Here is a 27,465-nt window from a genome sequence, read left to right as displayed (position 1 = left end):
TATACCCAAACCCTAACCCAAAATGTCAGTGCAGAAAACTGAATACATTTCATAAATTAGTAATCATCATTTTAGAGTCTTGTTTCTTGTGGTTGGAGGGTCACAAGCAATAGGAAACTCACTTCAGTGATCTGGTGAGAGCTTATCAGTGAAGAAATGTGTTTTTGAGATTGAATCCTCCCTGGGAGTGGGTAAATAAGTGAGTTTGGGCCAACTCAGGGTGAATGCATACATTTCACCTGGTGAAAGTGTCCCCAGAGCTTTACTGAGAATTCAAACAAGATCTTCAGACCAAGTAGCAAGTGTTTCCATAGATTAGAAGAGACCAAACTATGATCTCTTACTGAAATCCAACATCACCTCCCACATTCCAAAGCTCCCCTACAGACTCAAGAATGTACATCTCCCTCCCAGTGTGCACTCCCTTTTCAAACAACCCTTTCAAAGAAGCAGTGAAGAAAGTCCTCAAAGAACAGTTTCCAAACTAATAAACCTACTAAGAATCATATTTAAAAACCTTGAGCAGAGGGATAATAAAATAAAGAGATAATAAAAACAAACCTTATCAGGAACCACTAGCACAGATGCTTTTATTGATCTTGTTTTCTGTTACACCCTGGGTCAGCAGAGAGGTTTAGTCATCACAGAAAATAACCATCACCTATTAACTGAAAAAAGAACAACTTTATTAAAACAATTTTTATATTACATCTTATAAACAGGGTAAATCCAAGCAATGTAGAAAATCTCAAATGAGGCTTCTTAATGAGATTTTTTTTAAAAGTGACAACTGAAGGAAAATTCATTTTCAAATACAAGTCAGGTGAATTAACCAAAAACCAGTGAATAAAAATAAAATTACATAAGAACTTTTCGCACATTTAATGTGTATCAGTGACAGGAGAAAATGCTGTGAAATCTCTATTCATCTCCAGGAAGGATACCTAAAGGCAGGGCTGCTACTTATTATTCCAAACAAACTTTAAATACATGTTTATACTAAAAGCTACGCAAACGCTGCAGAAATGAGTTGTTACCATTAACAGGCAGGTGGAAAATACCTTGACTGATGGTAGCTGCTCTGATATTGGGGATGCTTGAAGGGCTGGAGTAAAACAGAGGAATGCTCTACATGACCAGATTCTCACGGTGCTGCGCTGGTGGAATTCTCTGGATATTGGGTCAAGGAAGGCTGCTTCAGTAGGGCGCCATTGTACTCCCTCCGCCATGCTGACTGTAGGGCCGCTGCTGCACTTGCTCTTGGTTGCTTTGCTGCTGCTGATACGTTTGATATTGATACATTTGCTGCTGATACATCTGATATTGAGGCATCTGCTGCTGCGTTCGCTCCTGCACTTGCTCTTGGTTACTTTGCTGCTGCTGATATGTTTGATATTGATGCATTTGCTGCTGATACATCTGATATTGCTGCATCTGCTGCTGCGTTCGCTCCTGCACTTGCTCTTGGTTACTTTCCTGCTGCTGCTGCTGATATGTTTGATATTGATACAGTTGCTGCTGATACATCTGATATTGCTGCATCTGCTGCTGCTGCACTTGCTGAATTTGGCATTGATGAAGCTGCTGCTGCAGAATTTGCTGTTGTTGCAGGAGCTGCAGAATTTGCTGCTGCTGAATTTGCTGATGTTGCACCTCCAGGCCAAGGCCTCCTGGGGTTGTTTGGATGCCCAGATGCACACAGCAGTTTGCTTCCTGTCCTGCATTAAAAATTGGAGTGTTGCTTCCAGGTTTGTGTGAATTTGCACTGTGGACAAGGGGCTGATTTGATGTGTTGGCATTGACAGCCTCGGCAGAACTTGAAACCTGCTCATTTCTGCTATTCGTCATTTGGTTGTCATGACTACAGTGTCCTGATGCTGGAGCAGAGACACAATGAGTTAACTGATGTTCACTATTTACCTTAGTGCAGTTAATGGGTGTCAGACAAACTGTGCTGTCAATTTCTGCAAGATTTTGTGGCTGTGATGTCTGACCAGAGTTTTGGGTGCCCGCTACAACAGGACAGGATGCCAGCTGGGTCTCATTTTTGACCGTGTCCTGAACATTAACGTCTTCCTCAGGTTGTTTCTCACTGGTGTCATTAGTGCGGACGGAACAAAGTGGGCTGCTTTCTTCTGTAATCCTGGCTTCGTAGCCAACAGGCTGGTCCTGCTTGGATGCCACAGATGAAGCAGAGGGTAATTTTGGATTCACCGCAGCTTTTCGCACCTCTAAATCCCACCTGCGTCCTTTTGGTTGCGATGGTTGCTGCACACAGCGACTCTCCACACAGTTTTGAGACGAAGCACTCTCACCAGTGGCAGTCTCTGCATTCTTCAGGGTTTTAATTAGAGAAATTAGACCTGTAAATTGATGAACATCGAACATGTCTGCCTTTGGAGATCCGAGTTGGTCGTCTTTGCCTTTAGAAAAGAAGAGGGGGGAAGTTGCAGCACAACCGGTGGGTAATGTGGTCAGACAGACAGAAGGATCGAGCTGTGAATTAACTTTGTGAGGTGAGGGCAGTGATTCCGGAGATTCATCAGCTGGCCTTTTCCTGGTGTGAAGACATTCATCTTTTTGAGTTACTGCCGAGTTTACACTTTTTGGAGAACTAACAGTTGAAGATGGGGACTCTGGGAGAGACTTCTGATGCACTTGTGGTTCTGATTGTGGGTCTAAAGACATCTTGGCGTTGCCTTGTGGAGTGGCAGGTGTGTCAGCGCCTCCAAAAGAGTCCATCTTTCCAGAGACACTGGTCATATCCACGGGATTCAGCACCCGCCCCTGTTTGCCTTCATCCATCAAATGTTTTTCAGCAATCTTACTTTCTTCTAGAAAACCCAGCAGAAGAGGGGGGGGGGGGGGGGGGGCAAAAATACATTTTGATGTGATACTGTAAAGGAACAATTTATAACACTGCATAAAGAATATGAACTATTCTTATCAAAATAACCTGGTCACACATATGCATATATAAGAGCTATGGGTCAATTCAGGTCTAAGTAGGTTAAATCATCTGAGTTGCAACATTAGTGATGTAGTTCAGTAACTGTGACCATGTTACTGACTGTAGTCCCCCCTTACAGCCCCTCAGCATGGCTCACCCTTCACTGCACCGTCTACTTCTGCCTATAAATAAGAATCAATACTTACCATATGCAAGCAGAGCTCTCAAGAGTTTAGAGTTTGGTCCTTTTGTGACACTTTGGACAAGTGTTAAAGCTTAATGACACAAAGAATATACATTTAATGCCGTATAATGCTGTGGACCATGACTTATGTTAAGTGTGATGCTACCTTCACGGACAGGAGCAGCTTGAATACATTTATAAAGGTCTTCTCTCAACAGCACAACCTTTTGTGATCACAAAACACAGTAATAAGGCATCAACAATCCTCAAACCATCAGAACAATGTGTGATATAGAGGGTAAAATGTTACCTGTGCGTCCATCTTGGCATAAGTCTCGTGCTTTGACAACAAGTTGACAACATCCTTTAAACCAGACAATTTTGCCATATATGTCAGGTCTTTCTGCCCCCAGAATAACATGTCACGAGGGTAATGCTTCATCTGAAAGACAAGCACGTCATGAAGCTTCTTGTGCAAGGTTGAAATGCATTACTAAAACTGTACTCACTAAATAGGCTAAGTGGTGCGTGGTGCTGTTCATGTGTTTGCAGATCAGGTCAATGGACAGCTTCTCCTCGCAGCTCTCGCACAAGTAGAATGAAGGCAGCTGGTTTGAAGCAATACCTCGACATTCCCAAATAGAGGACAGACCTGATGACAAGACATGACCACTGTAAGCTTCGGTAAAGTAGCATTTGAAGTAATATTTTAAAAATGTCACACACACACCTACTACTGGTTTTTGGCCCACTATCAGTAATACCGACAAATTGCTGGAACCATGAATCCGTTCTCCTGTGATCATCATATGAAATACCAAATCAGCACTTTAAACATCAGGAAATGGGATGAAAATGCCAACACACACCTATGGAAATCCTTGAGAGGGAGTGCGATTTAGCCAATGGCGCTCCCGTGTTGGGGACTGAGGATTTTGGCACAGGCTTGGAAGTATGGCTTGTTCTTTGAGGGTCCTGCTCTTCTACGATCCCTGGAGCAGCAGGGAGATGGTTTGGGCTGGACACTTTACTGAGGGAGGGTTTGTCTGTGATTCCTGGCAATATTTCATTGAGCTGCAGCTCTGGTTCGCTTCTCTGCCGCAGCCTTCTGTCAACGCAGGCAGCAGGAGGACGACACTGTCCATCTTGATAAGCATCCATTTTGTGAGCTAGTGCGTCAGTCAGTGAAAGGAATGTTAGATATGGGATCGTCTATGACTTCCTGTTATCACTTCTTTTATTGTGGGTGATGCGTGTTGACAGGCTCACCTGCTTTTACCACATCTTCAGCACCAGTTGGATCAATGCGATCATTTCTACTAGAGGTCGGCCATGATGGAAGCTGATCAGCACTGGGATCAGGATCAGACCTCTTTGTCACGGTGGCTCTTTCCATCTGATCCTCAGCTTTACTCCTGTCTTGTTTTAAAGTGGGTTCCATTTCTGAAGAAAGAACAGAATTCATGTATCTTCATTGTATAGAATCAATGAAAATATGAAATTTGACTTGGATATTTTAAAATTTACCATCACGTGGACTGAAAACTCCAGTTGGACTTTTGAGGATTGAGTCATCAGCAGTGTTAGATACAGAGGAGAAAACCCCCGAGTCGTCCTGTGCGAGCATTTCCTTCAGCCTTTCTAGAGCTGAGAATCAAGAGACGTTGTCTAATGGCATCTACAACTTTCAAATTTGGTTTACAAAATAGATATGTAGGCTGAACATTGTTACAAAAGAAAAAACATGGCTTTTTCTCTGTAAATAACTAATAGAGAAAATCTTCCATTGAATAAAATCTGATTCATTATATGTTTGGAATGATTCAAAGAATAAATAGGATGGATTGGATTTGTAAACTAGATTTGAATTAGCGGGTCTGTATTGTGACTAATGTTGACTGTGACTTGCTACATTTACCTTTGTTTACTGGAAGGTCCTGCAGCTCCTTATAAGTGTCCATATTTACCTTAATTGTCTGATATGACAAAAGAAAGACAAAAATGTACATGCATTCACTGCCACTGTGTGTGTCTGTGTGTGCATAAACAACTAGTTAAATAGTTTAGAAATGTATAAAACAGCCTGATGGTCTGGGAATTTGCTTAATTATGAAAAAATAAGGATGGTCAATATAGTCACCTGGAAGGTTTGAGATTCTAAATCTTTCTCGGCCTCAGACAAGCTGGTCACCACCTTGTCCAGAACATCTGGAGACAGCTTGTGGGTAATCCCAAAGAACTTTTTCTAGTAAGAGCACAAGGAGCATGTGGTTAAAATCTGCACTAAAGCCTCCCCTCTCTACGACGGGACTCCTGACGCACCACATAGTTGTATTTGTGCCTGTTTTCTTGGAGGTGGCATTTTCCTGTCAACTTGACTGAGCACAGTTTGCAGTAGACCTGCCGCTTTGATTCACAAGACACAACTATCAGCTGGTTACGACCTAGAAAGAGAAGACAAAGAGCTCAAATTGAAACTGAACAGATGCCAACTGAAAGACATACTTATGGTTTTCTATTAATTATTCCTGACATCACTTACCAACTGCGGGTGGTTTTTTAGTGGGCTTGCTGACTGAATCGCATGCTGGACTCTTCTCGTCAGCTCCAGTCGATGTTTGTGAGGTCGAGTGGGGAGCTTCATGTGTACACTGTGGTTTCTTCAACGTATTGGAAGAGGCTTCAGTGACCCCATGTTCCACAGGCGGCACCGTGGTGGGAGGTACATGCACAGTGTGAGACCTGACGTCAGAGTTCTTACTCATTTTGGAAGGCAGGCTGCAATCACTGCTGGTTGCACGTCGTTTGGTGATGGTTGCAGCTGATTTGCGCAGAGATTCTGTGGATTTGACAATGGGTGAGCTCCGGTTGGAACTGCTGGCTTGATGACCAGACTTGCAAGCTGGGGATTTGGCAGTTTCTTTAGAAGAGCTGGATCCTGTGTCTCGACAACTGGGCCCAGCTACAGCAGACTCGACAGAGGTGGTCACGTCACAATTTGCCGATGCATTGAAGGGTTTCGCAGTTGGTTCTTGCATTTGATTAGCATTCGAGCCATTTCCTGTCGAGTTGTGACGTACCCTGACAGCATCAGCTGACTCAAGAGGCTTTAAATGTAATTCCTTTCTTCCAACAACTGGCATAAGGGTGTTGCCGGCCGATGTAGGCAGTTTCTGAGAAATTTTGTATTCTTGACTTGACTTGTTGACAAAGTCAGCCGCTCTTGAAGTACTTTCAGTTTTTACCGTCGGGGACTTATTCACAGAGGCTCGCTGCGCTTCAGTGCCGTCCTCAGTCTCCATATCCACTACCTTTAATGAGAAAACATCTGTATTATTGTTAGAATCATTGTAATGAAGTTATCTCTTATTTGCTTTTTCCTTGTTATATTCTTTATTCTTGTTATATTGTTTCTCATTACTTAATGTTTCTTATTATTCGTTAATGCTTAATGTTCGTGATGCTTGATGTGTGAACTCGTACCCCTCTGTTCAAGGACAGAAATGCAGCTGCTGTAAGGAGCATTAGGAAGTAACAATGACTGGAGATAGAGCTGCAGGGCATGACGCAGGAGGTGTTCTTTTAATCTGTCCGATATGGAAGACTGTGCTGTGTGTGAGCTTAGCTAATCAAATCAGTGAAGACCTGCGTATAATCTCACCATTATGGCTACACTTTTTGCTTTGTATGGGACCTGCTATCTTGTGTCCCCCCTCCCTTTAGGCACATTTGATTTCTGTGTAACTAGGGACCTCCTAATCTCAATAAAAGAAGGATGGCGGAGGATGTGCCTCAGGACGTGTTGGAGATCTGGAACTGAGCACATCTCTCCGTCCTCCGTGCTGCAAGTAAAACTTAAAGCTGTTGTCTTTGCCTCATGTGTTTCTCTCTGTTTTAGGTTGTTCGAACCTAACAATTATGTAGACTGATTGTCAATTATTACATTGTTCCAACACAACATTCAGTTTCTGTACAGAAACAGTAAAGACACACACAACACAACACACAGCTGAGGTGACTTAGGGTCACAGCTGAATCTGTGGAGCTGAGATGTGTTTAAATTTTAAGCATCATTAAAGAGCAAAATGCTCATTTAGATCAGAAACTAGCAAAGATGACAGACATAACAGAATCTGTGACCTGCTGGTCGTCCTTGCATTGAACTCGAGACTGAGAGGAGGTTGGAGTGAGTGCAGGGTCGAGATTCTGCCAGGCCAGGGCATTGGGTTCAGTAATGCCTGTGAGGAAAGATGCATCAGTTCTGTTTTCTAAAAGCTCGGAGTTACATTAATTGTAAAGTTAATCTGACACCTAACAGTGTTAAGGTTTCCATGTTCTGATACAGCATGAACTAAATATACACACAGTAAACATGGCGTCACACACCTGTGTCATTTACAGTCTTTTGACTTGGTCCAGAGCCGTCTGTGTTGGCCTTTGCATTTCTAATACTTGACAAGTTAAACGGTTCTTCACAGGATTGTTCCTGTTTGACGCTGAAATGCTGCTCTGTCTGGACCATTTCTTCTATGTTTTCATTAGATGTTTCCTCCTCTGATTTAACAGAGGAGGCACCGATCTGTTCTTCTTCAGCCTCGATTTTAACGCCACTGCTGATGGTAAAGGAACCTTCAGTGGTGATCTCAGTTGGTTCCTGTTCTATAGACTCTTCAGTCTTTTCCTCTTTCATCACTTGGAGCACATCACTACATTCTTTCTTTATCTGCTCTGAGTGACTTTGTGAAATTATAGCTTTTCCCTCTTCGGACATATTTTCACTTGATGTAGGAATCCCCCCAGGAGGTCTTTTTGTTGTATTTCCACATGTACTGGTGGCACCCAAGCCAAGGTCTGTAACCATGCCAACAGTTGGGTAACTGCTGGGCAAAGGTCTCTTAGAGGTTTGCGTTTCAGTGCCAGGCTGGCTGCCTTTCGGACCTTGTTTCCGGTCCACTTGTTGAGTAATTATTCTGGGGACTGAAAATACAGAGGGAAATTATTTATGGATTTTAAAGAAGGGAGACTTTAAGGAAGACAGAACTTACCCAGCTTTCCTTTAGGGAGAATCCGAGGATGAAGTTTTCCTTTCCCCGATTTGTATTTTATAGATGCCGAGACCAATGTTGCTGTGACAGAACAGCAGAGTTGAATTCAAATCATAACCAACGTGTTTGATTATCCACAATGTTGTACCATTTTCATTAGGAAATTTGGGAGATGACTGTTTTGACAGTATCCTTGAAACTCATTGTTTTAACCATTTCTTATCTCGCTGGCAAGTCACCTCTTATATTTCCACCATCTACACTTGTGGTGTTTTATTGATTCTTGTTTCATCTCAGTTTACAACTTTGCCACATGTCTACAGCTGGAGCTTACCTTCTGTGTCAAAATCTTAAAATGAATTACCAAATACTCATTTATTGATCCACAGCTACTGATTTGCACACACGCTAATTGGTGATAGTGGATTTGACCTCTTCATTTAACCCGTACTTTACACACCAGTAGGGAACACACACAGAGCAGTAGGCCACAATTTACTGAGCTCAGGGAGCAATGAGTGTCTTGCTCATTTGCAACCTGGGATATGAGCGGGCTCTAGTTACAAATCAATTTTCTTTCCTCTAAGCCACGAGCTGCCAATAATAATCACCTTGCTGGTAGGTGTATGGTCTGTCAATGGGCCTTCCTCCCTGTATTACCTTTTGAAAGCACAACAAATGATAATGTTAGAAAAAAGAGACTTTGGCTGTGACCAGTCATGAGGTCGGTTGGATATACTGGCAAATTCTCTGAAAGGCTGCTGGAGACAGCTTTTAGTGGAGAAAATCATTATTGAGTTAATTGACAACAGCTCTGGTGTGCATCCCTGCAGTCAGCGTGGCAATTGCATGCAATCATGCGACAGATTGAGACAGAACACAGATTTACACAGATTTGTGAACAATATTTGAGAGAAACGGGACTTTCTTTTTTTCTTTCACAGAAAAAGTATTAAAATTTTGAGTTCAGCTCATGAAATGGGAGAAAAACCAAATATTTTGTGCTTATATTTTTGTTCTGTGTAAATAATGAGCATCATGAAATACTGCGAAAGACAGTGGCGGAATTCTCTCTATATTTCTACATATAAATAGGAATAGACTTTATAATTAGATAAAAATCTGCACCGACTGTTTGACTGGACAGAACACTCTCCTGGCTTTTAAAATATTTTTATTTAATATCATAACCGAGGTAAGACACGGGTTTTTACAAATGTCAACGGGACTTCAAAACACAAAACTGTGGCATATTTCTATTAATGCCATTTATGGTGCAGTTTCTGAAAAGTAAGAATAATACCTGTATATGGGATACGGAGTGAAGTCTCGCTGCTTGCCTGGCCAAGTCGAAGATTTGTGAAGCAGTGTTGGAATTCAGGGATCCAGGATGAAAGGCTTCCTACAGAAATACGCAAGACAAGTTAAAGTTATCGAGCAGTATCAGAAGTATTGCATGATTTATTCATCTAATTCATCTAAAAATAGACAAATTATAACAGTCAAGGAAACAGTCAAGTGAAGAATAAAAATCTGTGTTGTGCACTAAACAGTAAAAGTCAAGTTTCACACATATTGTAAAATGGCAAGATTGGTGCCCCGATTTTTACTGTAAACTCCAAAAAATAGCAAAAATAGACTTGTTCAGAAGGTACCGGTCTGTGTGTTCGCACCAAAAAAGTGAGTTGTCTCTCAAAATGCCACCCAGAATTTATGGAAGATTAAAAGGATCAAAAATACATCAGCCAATGGCTCAAAATGTCATTAAAATCACTGCATGAGCAGTCAGCACTTAGATGATGACTAGATAAGGATTCCGTGTCTAAACTGTGCAAAAACTTACCAGTACAGGCTTACATGGATCATAGCCATGATGTTTAATGTAGTTATTTAGGATGAAAATATATATACAGTATATTGTTGTAAAGTCCTATGGTGTAATGGTGCGACAAATAAAACTTAGAAGTTAAATCAGAGATTTGAGACCTTTATTTCCCAGCTAAGGGTGACACACCTACAGCTAGAACAAGCAAAGAATTATTCTAAAAAGAATGCACCCGAGCCCACCACGTCAGAGTTTCAGGCTGCTCTCGTGGCTGCAGTACGACAAAGTACCAACCTGGCCCAGGAGTGACCAGATTTGACAGGTGAAGAATCCCTCCTCCTGAAGGCATTTAAAAGGAAGTGGCAGGAGCCCAGGTGGACTGGTCCTTTCAAAGTCACAGCCCGAACCATACAGCGATGCGGCTCCAAAGCAAGGGCCGAACGTGGTACCGCCTGTCTCAGCGCACTAATGTACCAGAAGGTGCCTCAGAGACCAAGGAGGAACGTGGTTCTGTGACGTCAGACACCCCTGCACAGAACGGGTGAAGTGCTAGTAACCTCTCCCCACAACAATGGCCACATCACTGGGCCTACGCGTGATGGATTGAGTGGATCCATTGTCAGATGATGAGGAACCCGCTTCGGTGGATCCCCGACTGCCTCGGTGCCTCACACCCACCCAAAAGAAGCATTCTCTTGATGATGGGGAAGGCTTAAACCGCCCCACATGTCAGGGACTGGAACTCGAATACGTATTAGGGCAGCCCACATCTTTCACATTTGACATAAGCTCAGTCATTGATTGTGGAGCAAATCCCAACAGCTGGAGAGGTTATGATGTTTACATTTGCTACGACTGCACCGACAATGCGTGACTCGGGGAAACACGGGGGGGTACAGGGCAATGATGTGCAACATGGGGAAGTGTGACACATTGGACTGGGCCATACTGGAACCTGCTTGCGGGAAGCTCCTTCAAGGGCACCAATGAACAACAAAGCTTAGGGTGGTGGAAGCATATGTAATTCCAACTCCAACATGGCACCCGTCAACGTATCCCTCCACTGGGACAATGGGCCAGCTCCGACCCATCTTAATTGGACACTTTACCTGCTATTGGGGGTGGATATTTCAGGTAAAGACCCTCTAGGAATAATAAAGATCAAAATAATAAAGATAAAGAAGAATAATAAAGATCAAAATGTACCCAAAAGAAAGGGGTGTTGTGCGATAGTACGATTAATGGTTCCAGTCACTTTAATAGTACCCTATTAAAGGGACCGACAGGGATTGTCGGAGCAACTCTCCACTACTTCCCTCATTGCAGTGCAATATCGAATGGCTCTTGACTTGTTGGCAGAAAAAGGTGGAGTCTGTTCTATGTTCTGTGACATGGGATTGTGGTGGATTTTCCCCTACGCTAAAACACTCAAACTTATGTTTTCATTAAGTCAATATACCTATGCCAGTGCCAATGAATTGAAGTGCGGGGATACCACAACAAAGTCGAATGATGAGTCAGGGTCAGCTGGTTCACGATCCAAACGATGGTTTATTGTCGATCCACAATTCACCATGCATGAGAAGTAGCCCGGGCTAAGTCTGAATACTGACAAGAATTGTCCTTTTATACTATTTGGAGCCAGGGGCTACCCCGCCCCGGGCTCCTCCTTCTGGTTAGCTATTTTTACTCATTTTCCACCGTTAAGTACCTTTTTCCCTACTTATCAGAAGTCAGGTGTACCTTACATGGTTTTTTTTTAAACAAACTCAACAGACCATGCCTTGGCTACTCCCATACTTTCCATTAACCCTCTAATAACTTCCCCGGACTTTCCATCTCAAAGCATACATTCAAGTAGTGACACGTATACATATAGCAGGTGCTCAAACAGTGACAATGGCTAGTACGTTTTTTTTTTAAATATTACATCCACACATTTTGCCTCTGACGCCTTATGCCCATTACCCTTCTTCACTACAGGATGTACTTTCATTCCTAATAACACAGGTGGCTGAGTCACGCGAGCATTAGAAGGTTTGCACACCCTGTCGGAGGAGTTGAAGGAACGGCCCTCGGGTGATGTCGTGGATTTTCCCCTACGCTAAAACACTCAAACTTATGTTTTCATTAAATCAATGTACCTATGCCAGTGCCAATGAATTGAAGTGCAGAGATACCACAACAAAGTCGAATGATGAGTCAGGGTCAGCTGGTTCACGATCCAAACGATGGTTTATTGTCGATTCACAATCCACCACGCATGAGAAGTAGCCCGGGCTAAGTCTGAACACTGACAAGAATTGCCCATCTTTTATACTATTCGGAGCCTGGGGTTACCCCGCCCCGGGCTCCTCCTTTTGGTTAGCTATTTTTACTCATTTTCCACCGTTAAGTACCATTTTCCATACCTATCAGAAGTCAGATGTACCTTACATGGTTTTTTTTAAAATAGACACCTCCTTGTTCAAACAGACAACCTCCCATCTCCTGTTACCATACCTTGGTTACTCTGGTACTTTCCATTAACCCTCTGATAACTTTCCCAGACTTTCCATCTCATAGCAGACATTCAAATAGTGACACAACTTTCCATCTCATAGCAGACATTCAAATAGTGACACGTATACATACAGCAGGTGCTCAAACAGTGACAATGACTCGTATACATTGCTAGTACGTTTTATCTGCATAATCATTAACTACGAAGGTCACGCCTTATGCCCGTTACCCTTCTTCACTACAGTGAATGGATGACTAGAACGTTTGGTAAATGGAAGGGAATTATGTCAATTTTGTTATCTTCAGTAGCTTTTTATGGCCATTCCAATCACATGTGGATGCTGTTGTGTGCCATGTATTCCTTTCATCTCATCTCTGAACCCCCTTGTTGGCCACAGCGCCAAAGCTGATGAGGATGATGTGTGTCAATCTTTTATGTAACATGTCCTCTTTCAGAGGCCAATGGGGGTAAATGTAGACAAAGTATGTAGACAAAGTATGTGCAGTGAGCGTGCGTGTGTTGTCGCCCTCACAGTCGGGGCTTTCGACCTAATATGGAATTGTTTCTCACAGCTGACCTTTCACGGGCGACGGTTGCTGGGCAGATAATCTAGGACAAAAACCTCCTGTCGTTCACCTTGTAAGAGGTGCTTTCTGACTGATAGGTGTGTTCATCATACCATTTTCAAGCTTAAGCACATACTTGGTCTACATACTTTGTCAACATTAGCTAACACTATTAATACACACATAGGGAATGAACTCTTTCAAAAGTATCTTTAAGGGAATATTTTCACGTTAACTTCATTCATTTGCGGATAAAATTAAATATTACTAAACACCCCAACCGTCTTCGCGGGGCGGGTAAAACCGTTAAATTCATGGCTACATAAGTCCCATAATAATCAATTCTACCTTCACGGGATGACGTTCAGTCGGCATGAACGTTATAGGGAAAGGGTTAAAAACAAAGTGAAGGCTGAAAAACAAGTTTTTACAGAGTTCAAGGCCTACATAGAATAGATACACAGGCTCCAGAAACTACAAGGTCATCGCACGGAACGATGTGAGCATTTGTGGCTTCGTTGCCGTGCTCAAGGGTACCTCAGCAGTATTCTGTAAATGTTCTGGCACCTTTCCCTACTACCAGACCACCTTCCATGGCAACACTGGGGCTTGAACCAAGAACCCTCCGCTTCTCAGCACAATCCTCCACAGACTGAGCTACCACCACCCGAGTTTAATCATGTCTATTCTTATCTTAGTGCGACCTTGATGGCCTGAAGTTTCCCAGCAGGATTTAACTCTCTTGTAGGCTGCCAGTAAGTTTCCACCGACCAACAAAGATGTTATTACTATAAATGTTGCTCATCTTGCTCAGCCTCCTGGGTGCAGGTGTTACACTGTAACAGGCTGTAAGTACGTTCTGACTGCACAAAGACTGAATAAAACTCAACAATAATTTGGACTTTGAATTGCTGAGCATGTTTATTTGGCAGAAAATTAGCACTTGTTTTTCTGTATTCAAGCCAGTTCCAGACTGAGATCATTTGACCTGTGTTCACCTGTAATGGGGTCCAAAATAAAAATGTCTGAAGAGGAAGCCTTGGACAATTATTTCCCAAAAAGTTGCAAACCACTTACAACAGTGAGAATATTGCAATCACTGACTGCTGGAAAATGCTGAAAAAACTGTCGTGGAATTTCTTCTACGCTAAAACACTTAAACTTACATTCACATTAACTCTTTATACCTATGCCAGTGCCAATGATTTGAAGTGCGGAGATACCACAACAAGGTCAAATGATGAGTCAGGATTCACAATTCACCATACATGAGAAGTAGCCCGGGCTAAGTCTGGAAACTAATGAGAATTTCCCATCTTTTATACTATTCGGAGCCTGGGGTTACTCCGCCCTGGGCTCCTCCTTCTAGTTAGCCATTCTTTCTCATTTTCCACCATTATGTACCATTTATCATACTTATCAGAAGTCAGGTGTACCTTACATTGTTTTGTTTTTTTAAAACAGACATCTCTTGTTCAAACAGCCAACCTCCCATCTCTTGTTACCACGCCTTGGTAACTCCCGGACTTTCCATTAACCCCCTGGTAACTCTCCCGGACTTTTCATCTCATTAGCAGGTGATCAAACAGTGATACATATAGAACAGGGACATCAAATATATAGAACAGGAACAGCAAACATTGATTGCACATTGATTATATTGACTCTCTTAATTTCTCGTGGTTCTATGCGTAACTCTCAGCACTTAGTCTGCATAATCATTGACTACAAAGGTTTAATTATTAAATCAAAGGTTAACTATTAAAACACACATATTTGCCTTTGACGCCTTATGCCCGTTACCCTTCTTCACTACAAAAGCAAATGAAAATACTCACTAGAAAGGATCTAACGTGTTCTCTGCTGAACACATGAGCGTAGGACTCTTCATTGGATAAAGTCCTCTTACAGAGCAAACACAAAAATGCCACATCCAGGTCCTCAGAATATGGACCTGACACGTTGTGCATGACCAGGAACTCTTGCCCTACAACGAATAAGCAAAAAGAGTTTAGCCCAACACTGTAACTGATCTCTTCGTCGTCCTAAGAGCTCGTTTTGAACATTCCTCAGTTTTATATAAGTGATGAAAAATGACCACAGGTCCTTCCAGTCACACTCACCGAGCAAAGGGAATCTGTTGGAATTGTTGAGTTTTCTGTATGTTTTACAAGATGGAACTGCACAGAGATGATAAGGACCTCAGACGAAGGTGTTAATAAAGCAGTTTTGAGAAATATCGTCACTAACCTGAGTGCATTAAAAGAGAGTGAGACAGTTGCAGGACCCTCATTTCTGCAAACAGGACAAATCCAGATTTTAGACCATATATCATTTTTAAATACCAGGCTTAATACAGAGAGATATAGATAGATAGAGATATATAAAGATATATAAAGATATATAGATATTGGTTTTAGCACTACATGGCATACCATTAAATATTTAAATATAAAATGAAAACAGGACTGTTAAAAACAGCCCACTTAGTTGGCTATTGAACATTATGACTTGCATTGGCTTGTGTTGAGGAAATCACTCAAGAGGTTTGCTGTGGTGGTGTGTTTTTACAAATTATGAACCGATGGACGAAAGGCCATTGTCAGACCACGTAAATACAGAAGACAATGGCTATTTGTTGTGGAAATTCTGCACGCTGTGGAGACTCAGAGGAGTTTACTGATCAGGAGAAGTGGCACCAGCACAGCAACAGTTCATGCATGCAGGGCCAGCATCAATTGTGATGAGACATTCATACCGAGAGGTTTATAAAGCAAATAAAAGCCCACTGGCAGTTCATTTACACTATAGGTTATTATTACTAGTTATTTAGTTACCTAATTGTTTGTATAGATATTTTTTATATTGTTTTTCTTGGCCTATATTTTATATTGTAAACAGGAATATTTTTCTGCTGTTATATTGATATTTTAGTGTTACGTTCAATGCTGCTGCATTTAATTTCCCAGTTTGGGATTAATAAAGTGCATCAATCCATCTTTTATCCACTTAATAATATATTATAATAACAGTGAATGGATTAGACATTGCTCTACGGGCCTCGAAATTAGCAGCCTGCTCCTCAATGATCTCCGAGCGGTTCCTACCGTTCTCGTAGTTGCAGCGGAACTTGAGAAACATCCAATATGGGACATCAAGTATCTGTGAAAGGAACATACAGGGAATAAGTGTCTTACCATAAAATCTTTATAGACTAAAGCATTTCCACAGTGTCCACGACGGCTGGGGTGTTGCCACTTGTCTTAATAGAGAAATAGTGAATTGAGCTTTTACCTTCACAAGCATCAGTTCTGGCTTTCTTAATTTCTCCTCTTTCGTTGCCATTAACCTCAAGTGCGTCACATCCAACTCATTCTCCCAGGCAAAAGGAAGTCGCCACGGGTTCTGGTATAGCTGTTTTTAGGGTGAAAGACGGTCATTATAACCCAAGAGTGTCATTGGATTTGCGGCCCTCAAGGCCTGAGCTTCTGAACCCCAGCATTAGAGCTCACCAGAACGTGTATGAGATGCTTTGTAGAGTTGAAGTGCTGCGTGAGAAGGTTCTCACTGAAACAGTCCTTGCAGGCAAAGCACAGATAAAGAGGTTCCACCTCCGCCTCAGTGCTGATGCATATTACAATCAGAGGAACACCTGGAGAAACGAGTATAAAGATATTACAACCTTTTTTAAAGGTTCACTGCTAAAAAGGGTAGTGAACTCACCCACAAGTGGCCACTGTGTCCTCAAACCCGCTTTGAGGGAAGGAAATAAACCAATTCTGTCTGTCCAGTCTATTGTTTAAAGAAGCAGAAATAATTATAAATATCCCTGGTATATGCCGATTTTTGAATGTAATGCATGGTTCAGACAGCTATACCTTTTTGTTTAGGACCATTTTCAGCATTTTGAACTGTAATAAAGACAAATCTGACTTGAATACCGTGATTTTCACAATAAATATTTCATTTTTTTTGTCCTTTGTTTTAAAAACTACCTTTTTGGAAACATTTCTCCAACATCTGCAAATGAAAATAGGAACAGTCTTTATCCATGCTAGGTGAACAGAAGGAAGCAAATCAAGGAAAAAAATGGACTTTTAAGGTCAAAAAAACACACCTTGTGATGCTGGAAGGTTGCCAGGTGCTTGTAGTATTGCTGCAGAGTGTTGAAGATCATACTGCAGTTCTGCCCCAAAAACACGCAAAGGAGACAATAAAACAAGCCGCTCAGCTCTCCCAAACGTTCACTTCTAGCTGCGATGCTTCCAACGTCCTACCTGGCAGCGGATGTTGTGGGGTAGAGCCGGTTCTGCGTCCGCTGCAGCGGGCACTTTAAGCGCTTCAGAAGCTGCTGGATCCCCATGTGCGGGACACACAGCAGGCTTTAGAGGCGCGGCAGGTGTTGCGGAACCTACGGATGCTGCAGATGTTTCCGGGGCTGCTGACGTCTCCTGATACTCTTTTTTTTTTTTTAAAGGATCAAAAACAATAAATTACTTCAATAGCGCAATAACAGTAGGCAGATACAACAAATATCTGATACGCATCTAAAGAGAAACTGTATGTGCAGGTTAACACCGAACCAGGAAGCTTTCCAGTGAAATGATACACACCCAGCCTTTTCCCTGGTTTGACCACAGTAATCAAACTGCTCATCTTGTCTTCACATCTGATGGAGTCCACTCTCGTCAAAGCTACAAATCACCGTGGACAGAGTGAAGAAACGCTCAGAATTGAAGGGACTTCTAGACATACGTGGGCACGAAAGATGATATCCAACCTTCTAGATAAGAGGCAAAATTCACTGATGCAAAGACGTCCGGCTCCATGATCACTTGCTGCAAGAGGAAGACGAGATTTTAGCTTTATACCGACAAAAGCGTGCAGGAAGCGCTGTGTTAAGTGCTGGTGGTACCTTCATGTCAGCATTTAGGGTGCTGTGTATTTCCAGTGTCTGCTTTGCATAGTTGAGCATCCGTGAAGAAAATGTCTTTGAGTATTCCTGGTAGCATTGCTTTGGCAGCAAAGTGGAAGGATGCCACACATTCTGCACACATTTATAGTGATGCCCAATTTAGTCCCTGAGGATTCATTATTCTCTTCTTATTTGTGTTAGGTCCTCAAATAAAACCTTGGATTTTAGTTTAGTTTATATCAACAGCAAATATCTTCCATATGACTTCCAACACATTTAATGAGTAAATCATCTATCATTTTATAGCTTAAAGGTAAGATAATCTCCATGGGGGCCGCTTTCGGGGTGGCTCTTAAATGTGCTATAGTGGTGTCGAAGGAAAAATAAAAATGGTGGAAATTTGGTAAAACCAGGCAAACTGCACATCTCCCAACTTCACATAAAAGAATTGCAACAAATTTGCATTATCAAGACTGAGTAGAACCTTCAGAACATTCATTCGCGGGGAGCCACATGTTTACAGCAAGCACGAGTTACTTACAAAGTAAGAGTGTATGTGGTCGAAGCTCAGGACGTGTCTGATGATCGCGCGGGAGGGCACAGAGAGCTTGCAGAGTGTGCACAGGTAATAAGCCTTCCAAGGCTCTCCAGTGCAAACACACTCAATAATGTGCTGCAAGCCTACAACACCATGATCAGAGCAGAGAAACAAGGTGAAAAAAGGTCAAAACGTCCCAAATCTGTCTACTTAAGTAAGTGATATTCTCTGGCTGAAGGACAAAAGAAATGGAGCCATCTGCGAGGGACTGAAACGCCAACGTTGTGCTTTCCTCACATCTGGCCGAGCATTTGACGCCTCCACCTGAAGCCCTTCATATTTGACAATTATATCAGATTTCCTTAGTTACTAACCAAGAAGGGGATGCTTCCGTTGGCTGTCTTGTAGGTATGTTCGTAGCGTCACGCACTTTGACATGGAAACTTGAGTTTAAAAAATAAATAAAGGGAAATAAACATGAGTGGACAGTCTGGTTGGCTTTGTGTATACGATAAGATGCTCTACACACCGTTCATTAGCATCAGAAGCTCCTTGTTTTCACTCACACGCTGCATGACTGAAGAAACAAGGTTTTTCGTAATTAGTCTTCAGTCGTGATCAGAAAAGGACAGCTCGTCAAGTCACCCACCTTCAGAATACATTTTTGTTTCAAGCGCTGTAATCAGATCAACAGGGAGATCCAACATCTGACAAGGAGAAAATTCAGTCAATTTAAGAGCCCATGTGTGGAATATTAAGAAAATCACAACACGGCTTGTCTCTTTAATTTTCAGTCTCAAGAGGGTTTTAAGTTTTGTAGTTATCACAAAATAACGCATGCACACGAGCTTGTGATTTTACTTTATCAGTACTGATGTCTGTGTAGATTCTCAATCATCCAGGTCATCACATCCAAGGTAGTTTTCTCTGTCAACTGGACTGTGTTTATCAGTACTGTGTCATGCTTTGTTCTTCCCCAGTGTTGGATCCACTGGATTATGTCAAAATCATAATGTTTCAAAGAACCTTAATGATCTAAATGCACTTATGTGACGGTTTTATGTGAGAAAATGGCCGCTGGCCAGCTGGTTTGCTTATTTCTCAACTGGCTTTTGTCACCAGTGTGTGAATGAGTGGATGAATCAAGTCTTGGAGCTTTCACCAGTTTGAGCATTTGATTAAATGGGAGGAATAAATTGTGCTCTAATTCTTGATGGGTGCCAGGAGCTACATAAACACTGTTGTGGCCCCTTAAATAAGGTAATAGATTCTTTATTTAACGTTGAGTGCTGGATCAACAAACCTGCAGTTCTCCGTAACCGTTGGCAAAGACTTTCCTTCTCACACTTGTAGCTAAAGTTATTCTATGTTCAGTCATGCTGGGAATCCAGGCGAAATTTAAAGAATCTGGATCTGTGTAGTTCTAAAATATAAAAAAAAACATCTATAAGTTGCATGTGCTTTCAAGTAGATATGGGAATAAATATATTGACGTTCAGGACTTACTAAGTAGTTGCTGTAATGGCTGTCAGAGAAGACATGAGTAACAATTCTGTTTGATGGACACTTCTCTCCACAACAATGACACAAGTAAAAAGAAACGTTTCCATCTACGCTGACGCAAAAAGTCAGCATAGACAAACCTGGAAGAAATCACAAATGAGTTATTAAGCATTTTTCCTGTTGTCCCATCATGTTTTTACAGTAAAGCGGCACCAAATGTGCATGAATGGCGCTACGGACCTACGAAAGGTTTGTCTCTGATGACTCGGAACACAATAATGTAGGGAAAGAAGCCTGCAAGGAAAAGGAAGACAGAAGAAATTTGCAGTCACAGACGTCACTAAATAAGGATATATTTTTAATGCTGCAGTTATTGATAGCGTGATTTCTCCTGTGGAGAAGATCAAAACCCCAGAATGAGAAAGTCAACACCAAATAAGGTGTTTTGTGGAAAATCTATTTGGAGAAAAACTAATTACTGCATTGGTGCAAATATTTAGAGTCTAAATTCATCATTCTCTATTTGAGTTTATTGTTTCGTTGGACGGTGAACGTTTAGCCCAGTCTAAGGACCCTCAGCGCTCTGGAACAGGTTCGCTTTTCGACCTGCCTCCCGCAGCTGCAGCACCTGGTGTTCTCCAGAAAGGACTCTTGGAATTGCTGCCACAAAGTTCTTGATTGCTCTCAGTCAGTCATTTCTGCCCCAGTGGATCTCTCCCCCAGTGGATCTCTTATAACTGTGCTCTTGAGAACATTCAGCGCAGTGAAAATGTTTCAGAGCCTTCACCAGATCTGTGTCTCCATACACCCCTGTCTCTGATCTATGGGGTCCCCAGAGGTCAAACTACATGACCTTCATGCACCCACCCTGTTTCTTTTGCAGATATTTCTAAGAAACAGCCAGAAGTGCAGTTGCACACGCAATAATTCAGTACTTTTGTAAAATTGTCCGTGTTTACATTTATGTTCACGCTGCCATTATTTGCATTGAGTTGAGTGACGAGAGAATATTTTTCAGCAGAAAGCTGCAAGATAAAATGTGCAAAAAGTCCTAAAAATGCAGATGGCTATTGGGAGAAACTATAGCAGCAGATGGAAGTAGTTGTGCAAGTTGGGGGAGGACCTGTGATGTGGTTGAGAGAACCATTATCATGTTTATTCTCCTCTCTCTGGTCACTGCAAACATGATTTTTGTTCATAAATAATAACAATAAGGATAAATATGCTTACCAGGAGGCTTTAAAATCTCTAAAGGGTTTAGGGACAAAAAAAACAGACATTAATGAACAGCATTAAAAGTCTGGCTAACATGTTTTCTTGAAGAAGAAATTCAATGAAAACATAATAAAATGAAATAGTATGGAAAAATTTGTTACCCTTCTGAAATATTTCTTCCTTTCTCTGTATGTAAAAAAAAAGATATGGAGAAGGAAATGTTGACTGGTGAAAGGTCACAGTCCGACAGCATGTATGGACAGTCCTAACTTTAAAGAACTCATCTTTTACCAAAGCATCCCATATTGTGATGTCCTGCTGTGCAGCACAGCCTCTATTCTGCCTAATGCATCCCTGGTAACACACTGACGAAGCTTCATATTTGTCCACACGTCCCACTAGTCCTACTATACTAACCCAGCTCTGCTCGGTCTCTGGCCACACGCCCAGTATGACCTCATTGACGTTTATGTGCACTCTTAATTTCTTAGTTGTGTATATGTTTTATATACACACACACACACGTGATAATCTATCCCCGACAATGTCCCCCATTCGGGCCTGTTTTTCTTTCTGGCTTCACTGGTTCCAGTGCCTGGCCCAGTGCTCCCATTCAGCAGTCTAATACCTCCTCTTTTATTCTACATTAATGCCGACACTCCCCTTACGGGATTAACATTTTACTTGTGCTTATATCTTATGGCCTTCTGTGACCTCTTCAGCGACAGGTTCAGCCTGGTCCATTCATACACAGAACGCTCCAGGGAATCACTTAACATCCGCTTTACCCCCAATAATTAATATAGAAGCATAATAATGAAGCTATGGTGTATCTCAAATCACATAATCCAGGTGTCTGGAAGTAAACAACAGCTGTACTGTACATTTAATACACAGAGATGACAGGACACGATCAAAATACCCACCACATGATGTTTTCTTGAGAGCAAATGCTGCTTGATATTATAGATACGGGGAAACTTTTTGTTGCAGATCTAAAACAAGACAAAAAAAAAAAAAAAAAAAAAGGTATGAGCAAAACTGAAATAATAAATGATTAGATCATGTTCCACCCATACTGTATTCAGGAAGAAAGTAGTATGGGAAGCCTTGATGTCACCAGAAGTTTGACTCAGGTGCTGTGGGAGCTCAGCAGGAAGAAAATCAGAAAGGATTCAATTTATTCCACATTAGTGGCTCCAGGGCTGAAATAACCACGACGACGTTATTTAGCCTCCACGTGAGGAGTGTGCAGGGCAGCTATTACGACTTCAAATGTCTCCACATTCCAACTATGGCTCGACCTCTCTTCCCTCCATGGATGGTTAGGAAGCACCAACAGGAAGGGCAAGGTGTCATATTACCTTCCTATTTTTCCTTTTACTTGTGTTATTTGTAAAAGGCGGCCTGCAGCAAGGTTCTGGGCAGCCCTCTGGCAGATGCCACAGCCTGTAAATGCATTTTGTAGTATGGTATATTTCTTCTGGTGGTGGTCAAGAGGTGCTGATGAGGAAGGAATCTTCGTAGACACCGACTTGTTTATAAGAGATGTTTATTGGAGAGAACAGTCAGGTATTTATCGGACTCTGCATTTTGCCCGAGGGAGGTTTCATGGTCCAAATGAAGATCTAGGAAGTGCTTACTTCGGTAGCCCCTTCTTATACAGTCAAGTAAACACATTCTTCTCTGATGACCTCATAACACAGTATATCAAACCCAATGGCATAGAGTTCAGTTAGTACCAAAAATGGAAGTAGGAGGGAGACCTCAGAGCACAGGCTTCAGATACTACAGTGATGATTTTATTTTTCCCCCCATACATTCTTCCTTAAGAACATTTTCTGTGAGGTTCCTGGGCCATCTTGTGTGCCCTTTTTTAGATCAAGCCACAGATTTCCAATGTTTGGGTCAGGAGCCTAAAGGCCTTCAGCCTGCACTGGACCTAGTCCATCATGGATTTTAAGGTGTGTTAAAGGTCCATTCATATGTGGAAATGATCCTCTTCCCAACCTTTTATAGCTCTACATTTGCTTCCAGAATTTGGCTGAATTTCATTTAATCCATTCTTCTCTTTCCACTGGCTGCAACACATCATTCTGAACCTTTTGCTGTCCAATCAAACCTTTGCTGGCTGCAGCCAAAGGGTTCCATTTCAACCTCATCGGTCCATGGGACTCAAAAGTCTCCCTCACAAACCCTCAACACTGGAGGTTTCTTCTCATGATCCCTTTCTGGAGGCCACATACGGGGACGGATTAGTGCTTTTCCAACAATCCTGTCATGCTGACGGCACCTTCACCTCCACTGTTCCTGTTGATTTTATCAGCTCTATTCTGAACTGTGATACCATCTTTGAGGGTCAGTTTCCTTCTCAGAGAGCGATGGCTTGGGGGGAGCCCAGGGCTGCTGTTGGTTGGGACCCGATTAGATGAGCATGGTTGTATATAAAGCTTTGAAAGTTACATCACCTGACCTTTCCCGATGATGACTGCATACAACCCATAACCCCAACATGCTAACTAAGTTCCTTAACAGAGAGCTCAACTCTCCCATCTTGTCACCTTTTCACTCCAAAACTACAAAATTGGAGAGATAATTTCATCTTCCACTTGCTTAACGTTTTATTCGCTACTTAAGCACTTCTGGTTGGATGCAAACTACATTTCGTGCCTTGTACTTGTGACATGTGTAATGACAATAAAGTTGAATCTAATCTAATCTAATCTTAACTGGTCACATATTTGACCAGTTTTTGCACGTGCCTTTCATTCACGTGAAGGTCGAAGCAGTGCAGACTGCTGAGAAGATTGTTTCCCTCACTATAGAGCCTCCAACACCACATAAACGAGAAGAACTGCCTCATTTCTCAAGCGCCCCCTCCCTTATTTCAGTAAGGGCAGGACCTCCAGGTTTAAGAACTTATTCTTTCCCATAGATAAAAAAACTTTGACATTCAATCTTGGGAAGCACAACAACGTTGACCTGGCCTCCAAATTCCTCAGTTCCAAGAAAGAAAGAAAAAAAAAAAAAAAAAAAAAAAAAAGAAAAGAGCATGTGGAGGCTGTGCTGAACAAACAAGTCCAATCCCTGGAGGCCCCACACTCACATCGATTTATTCCATTTTGGCAGCAACATGGTAAATTTCTTCTGGTGGTGGCTGAGATGTGCTGATGAGGAAGGAATCTTCGTAGACACCGACTTGGTTATAAGAGATGTTTATTGGAGAGAACAGTCAGGTATCAGTCGGACGCTGCAGCTTGTCCGAGGGAGGTTTCGTGATCCCGATGGTGAAGATCGCCGAAGTGCTTACTTCGGTAGCACCTTCTTATACAGTCAAGTAAACACATTCCTTTCTGATGATCTCATGACACAATATAACCAACCACATGGTATAGAGTCCAATTCATAAAGCAAGAACCCAGGAGCCTATGGGCCCCTGAACTCCTTCACAGCAATTCCCCCCTGGGGAATAACAAGGCGTTCCATCACAAGCACATGAGAGCACTGGTGACAGGACTCATGTGGAACATGATTGAGATGTGCCAGGATGGCTGAAAAAGAAGTTAAGGTCTTCAGAAGTTAGGGAACAGGGCCTGCTTGGGATCGATACACATTCTTCAGATGCCACAACACATTTAGGGACCCACAGTCTTCCCCCAGGAGACAGAAGATGAATTCTGGGTGGAGATTATGGGTTAGATCACAGCTTTTGTGCATGAGGACTCAGCCTGTTCCTAAAACCCGGAGGGACAGTTTTGTCCCACTTCCAAGGTCATTATGAACACCAGATGGTTGTTTTTGCAACAGTGTACGCATTTCTAATGACCTTGAGTTGGGAAAAACATCAGAACTTCCTCTTTTGAGGTGTTCTGTCAGTCTGTAAAGCAGTGCGTCCACAAGGTTTTTACAGTGCTCCACTTTTCTCACATTACAGCCTTAATCCAAAAGAGATTAAAGTCATTTTTACTAGATTACTACCGACAAATGGGACCAGGGCATGCCTTTCCAAAACCTGGTGGACTCTAATCAAGATGTGGAGACATCTTGAAGCATGATGGAAACAGGATGAGCCTGAGCCCTTTTTTCCTTCCCCCCCCCCCCTCCCCTCAGTGTCATGGCAAGCGTTTACGTCATCATGATGATGAAGGCGTAAGGCGCCGTCAGCAGTTTAGGTCAAATTCATCCAATTTCCATTTCCTCCATACTTTATCAGCTTTCTGAAAACCCATGAAAATTAACACGACGACAGCGAGAATAAAATAATCCATCCGTCTGTCTTTCTCCACTTCTCCAGGTCTGGGCTGGTATGGCAGCAACAGCATCAGAAGCGAAGCTCCCATCAGCTCATCCTCCTCTGGGGGGAGAAGCAGTTCCAGATCGAGATGGCAAATGTGATCCCGTCAGCGTGTCCTGGTTCTGGCTCAAGGACGCTTCCAACAAGTTCATCATGCTTCTCCTGGCATAGTGGACCAGTGTGATTCTATATTCTGAGCTCCCCTGGCAGGGAGCATGACGGTAAAATATCCATTTACAAGGAGAAAAATGTATCTATGACAATGCGTCTTCATAGATCATTTTATAAGAATGACATTTTCCTTGATACAATATGATCTCCTGACCTTCTGTTAGGCTGAACACACATGGTGCCCCTAGATGTGCCTGTATTTTTCTACTAAAACCAACGTTCAGACCCTTCTCAACAGCTCTCCTCACCCACCAGTGTATCCATGGCAACCATCATAAGGAACTTCTCAGCCAGCAACTATCTAACCAAACCATCAGTTCTCAAAATGGTTACCAGCTCCCAAAGCCAGTGGACAGTTGGTTCTGCACCAAAATCAATCCATCCATCATTTCAATTTGTTTTTTGCTGCCATTTTTTGGTTCCTCTTTATGGTTTAAGTTGTTTGTGTGCACGCTTTGTAGCCATTTTATCCAAGAATGTTTCTGTGTTATATTCTGAAAAGGAGGCATAATTAAGATTAAGATGTACTTTATTTTCCCGTGAGGAAATTGAATTGAAATGCTGCTGGCAGTAGGGGAAGGGGGTGCCAGGACACCTTCAGAGCACTGCCAGGGTACCCTTGAGCAAGGTTCTGAACCCCCAGACGCTCTTAAAGAGCCGATGGTTGTACCCTGCCTTCACTTGTATGCAGCCAGGAGCCTCCTCCTGACCCCGGGAGGGAAAATAGCAGTTAAGAAAATAAAATTACTTGTATGAACCTTTGTAAGCGAACCACAATGTTATCATTCAAAAACAAGCACCAGAGCGGCTGTTTTGATGGTGTCTGAAGGTCAGGTTTTTAATAAAAGGTGAGGAGGACAGCGAGAGCCGTCTTCATTTTTTAAATTTAAAAAAATAAAATGAACATTTTACCCCTTTAGAATGTGGAAATTCAGAAGCTGTGTAATGCTCAATATAGCATCAACAGATAAACCGGACACTCAGACTCCATTAAAATGCTCTTTCAACCAACAGTTGGCAAAAGATGAAATAAAGAGGCACCAACAGAAAAACAGCAAAGAAAGAAGATAAACCTGAGAACATGGAAGTGTTCTCCATGCCTCCACGCCCTTCACATCTTAAACCTCGTGCGTTTTCAGAAAACAAGTTTGGATGCTTTTCCAGTGAATTGGCCGACCAGATCAGTATTAGTATTAGTATTATTCCATACTTGCACCACAGGGGGGCGCACACGGAAACAAATGAGAAAAGTTGAAGAAACCCGAGCAACATTATAAAATGTATGGGTCCCTCGGCGTTTAAAAATAAAAAATTAAAATAAAAAAGGTATCGTATTGTTAAATCGTAGACTACTTTTAAATAGCCATCTTTAAATATCGTTTAACTTTTAAAATATCTTGATATTTTTTAGCCACACCAGGAAGACTGCGATTCTGTTTCACGATTTCACCAACGAGACGACTCGCTGTCCACATTCTCGAAATAACCCGACTAGTTCCGCTGTAATATCTCCATAGTTCCCCCCAGTGTCTTCCTAATATGTTTAAAAAGATAAACAAATAAATAAAAAGTAAAATACAAGTCAGAAGCGGACATAAATTGGACTCACCAGGCAACTACTGTTCTCCATCATCAACGGTCGGACAGAAAGCTGCTCGGAGCGCGGGGGGGGGGGGGCTGCAGAAGGGGCCTCGCTGAGGCACAGGGCCGTCCTTTTGCTGACTGTCATCAGACTGAACATGCAGCAGCTGTGCAT

The 27,465-nt window shown here is 42.2% G+C and overlaps 1 protein-coding gene across 1 annotated transcript; it reads right to left on the bottom strand.

Annotated features, from left to right (window-relative positions):
- Positions 1-565: 565 nt before the first annotated feature.
- Positions 566-27,465, bottom strand: LOC105417132 (uncharacterized). The gene is made up of 43 exons (XM_011608912.2): positions 27,319-27,465; positions 22,171-22,239; positions 21,406-21,430; positions 21,260-21,277; positions 20,270-20,323; positions 20,033-20,169; positions 19,830-19,949; positions 19,176-19,233; positions 19,056-19,103; positions 18,901-18,969; positions 18,530-18,669; positions 17,989-18,120; positions 17,854-17,911; positions 17,687-17,767; positions 17,351-17,532; positions 17,191-17,259; positions 17,069-17,093; positions 16,952-16,984; positions 16,797-16,865; positions 16,586-16,725; positions 16,368-16,487; positions 16,181-16,235; positions 15,324-15,368; positions 15,197-15,253; positions 14,912-15,060; positions 9,483-9,581; positions 8,791-8,839; positions 8,180-8,260; positions 7,521-8,111; positions 7,275-7,372; positions 5,677-6,445; positions 5,457-5,578; positions 5,275-5,379; positions 5,053-5,110; positions 4,662-4,781; positions 4,404-4,577; positions 4,004-4,303; positions 3,865-3,930; positions 3,644-3,786; positions 3,445-3,576; positions 3,301-3,358; positions 3,157-3,225; positions 566-2,834 (listed from the first exon to the last, which is right to left on the bottom strand). The coding sequence occupies exons 1-43, from the start codon at positions 27,463-27,465 to the stop codon at positions 1,198-1,200; spliced, it is 6,771 nt and encodes a 2,256-aa protein (XP_011607214.2). The 3' UTR covers positions 566-1,197.

This window comes from Takifugu rubripes, chromosome 12, assembly GCF_901000725.2.
Source record: "Takifugu rubripes chromosome 12, fTakRub1.2, whole genome shotgun sequence".
NCBI classification, from domain to species: Eukaryota; Metazoa; Chordata; class Actinopteri; order Tetraodontiformes; family Tetraodontidae; genus Takifugu; species Takifugu rubripes.
The sequence above is the reverse complement of the archived record's forward strand: the minus strand, read 5'-3'. Positions and strand labels throughout refer to the sequence as shown.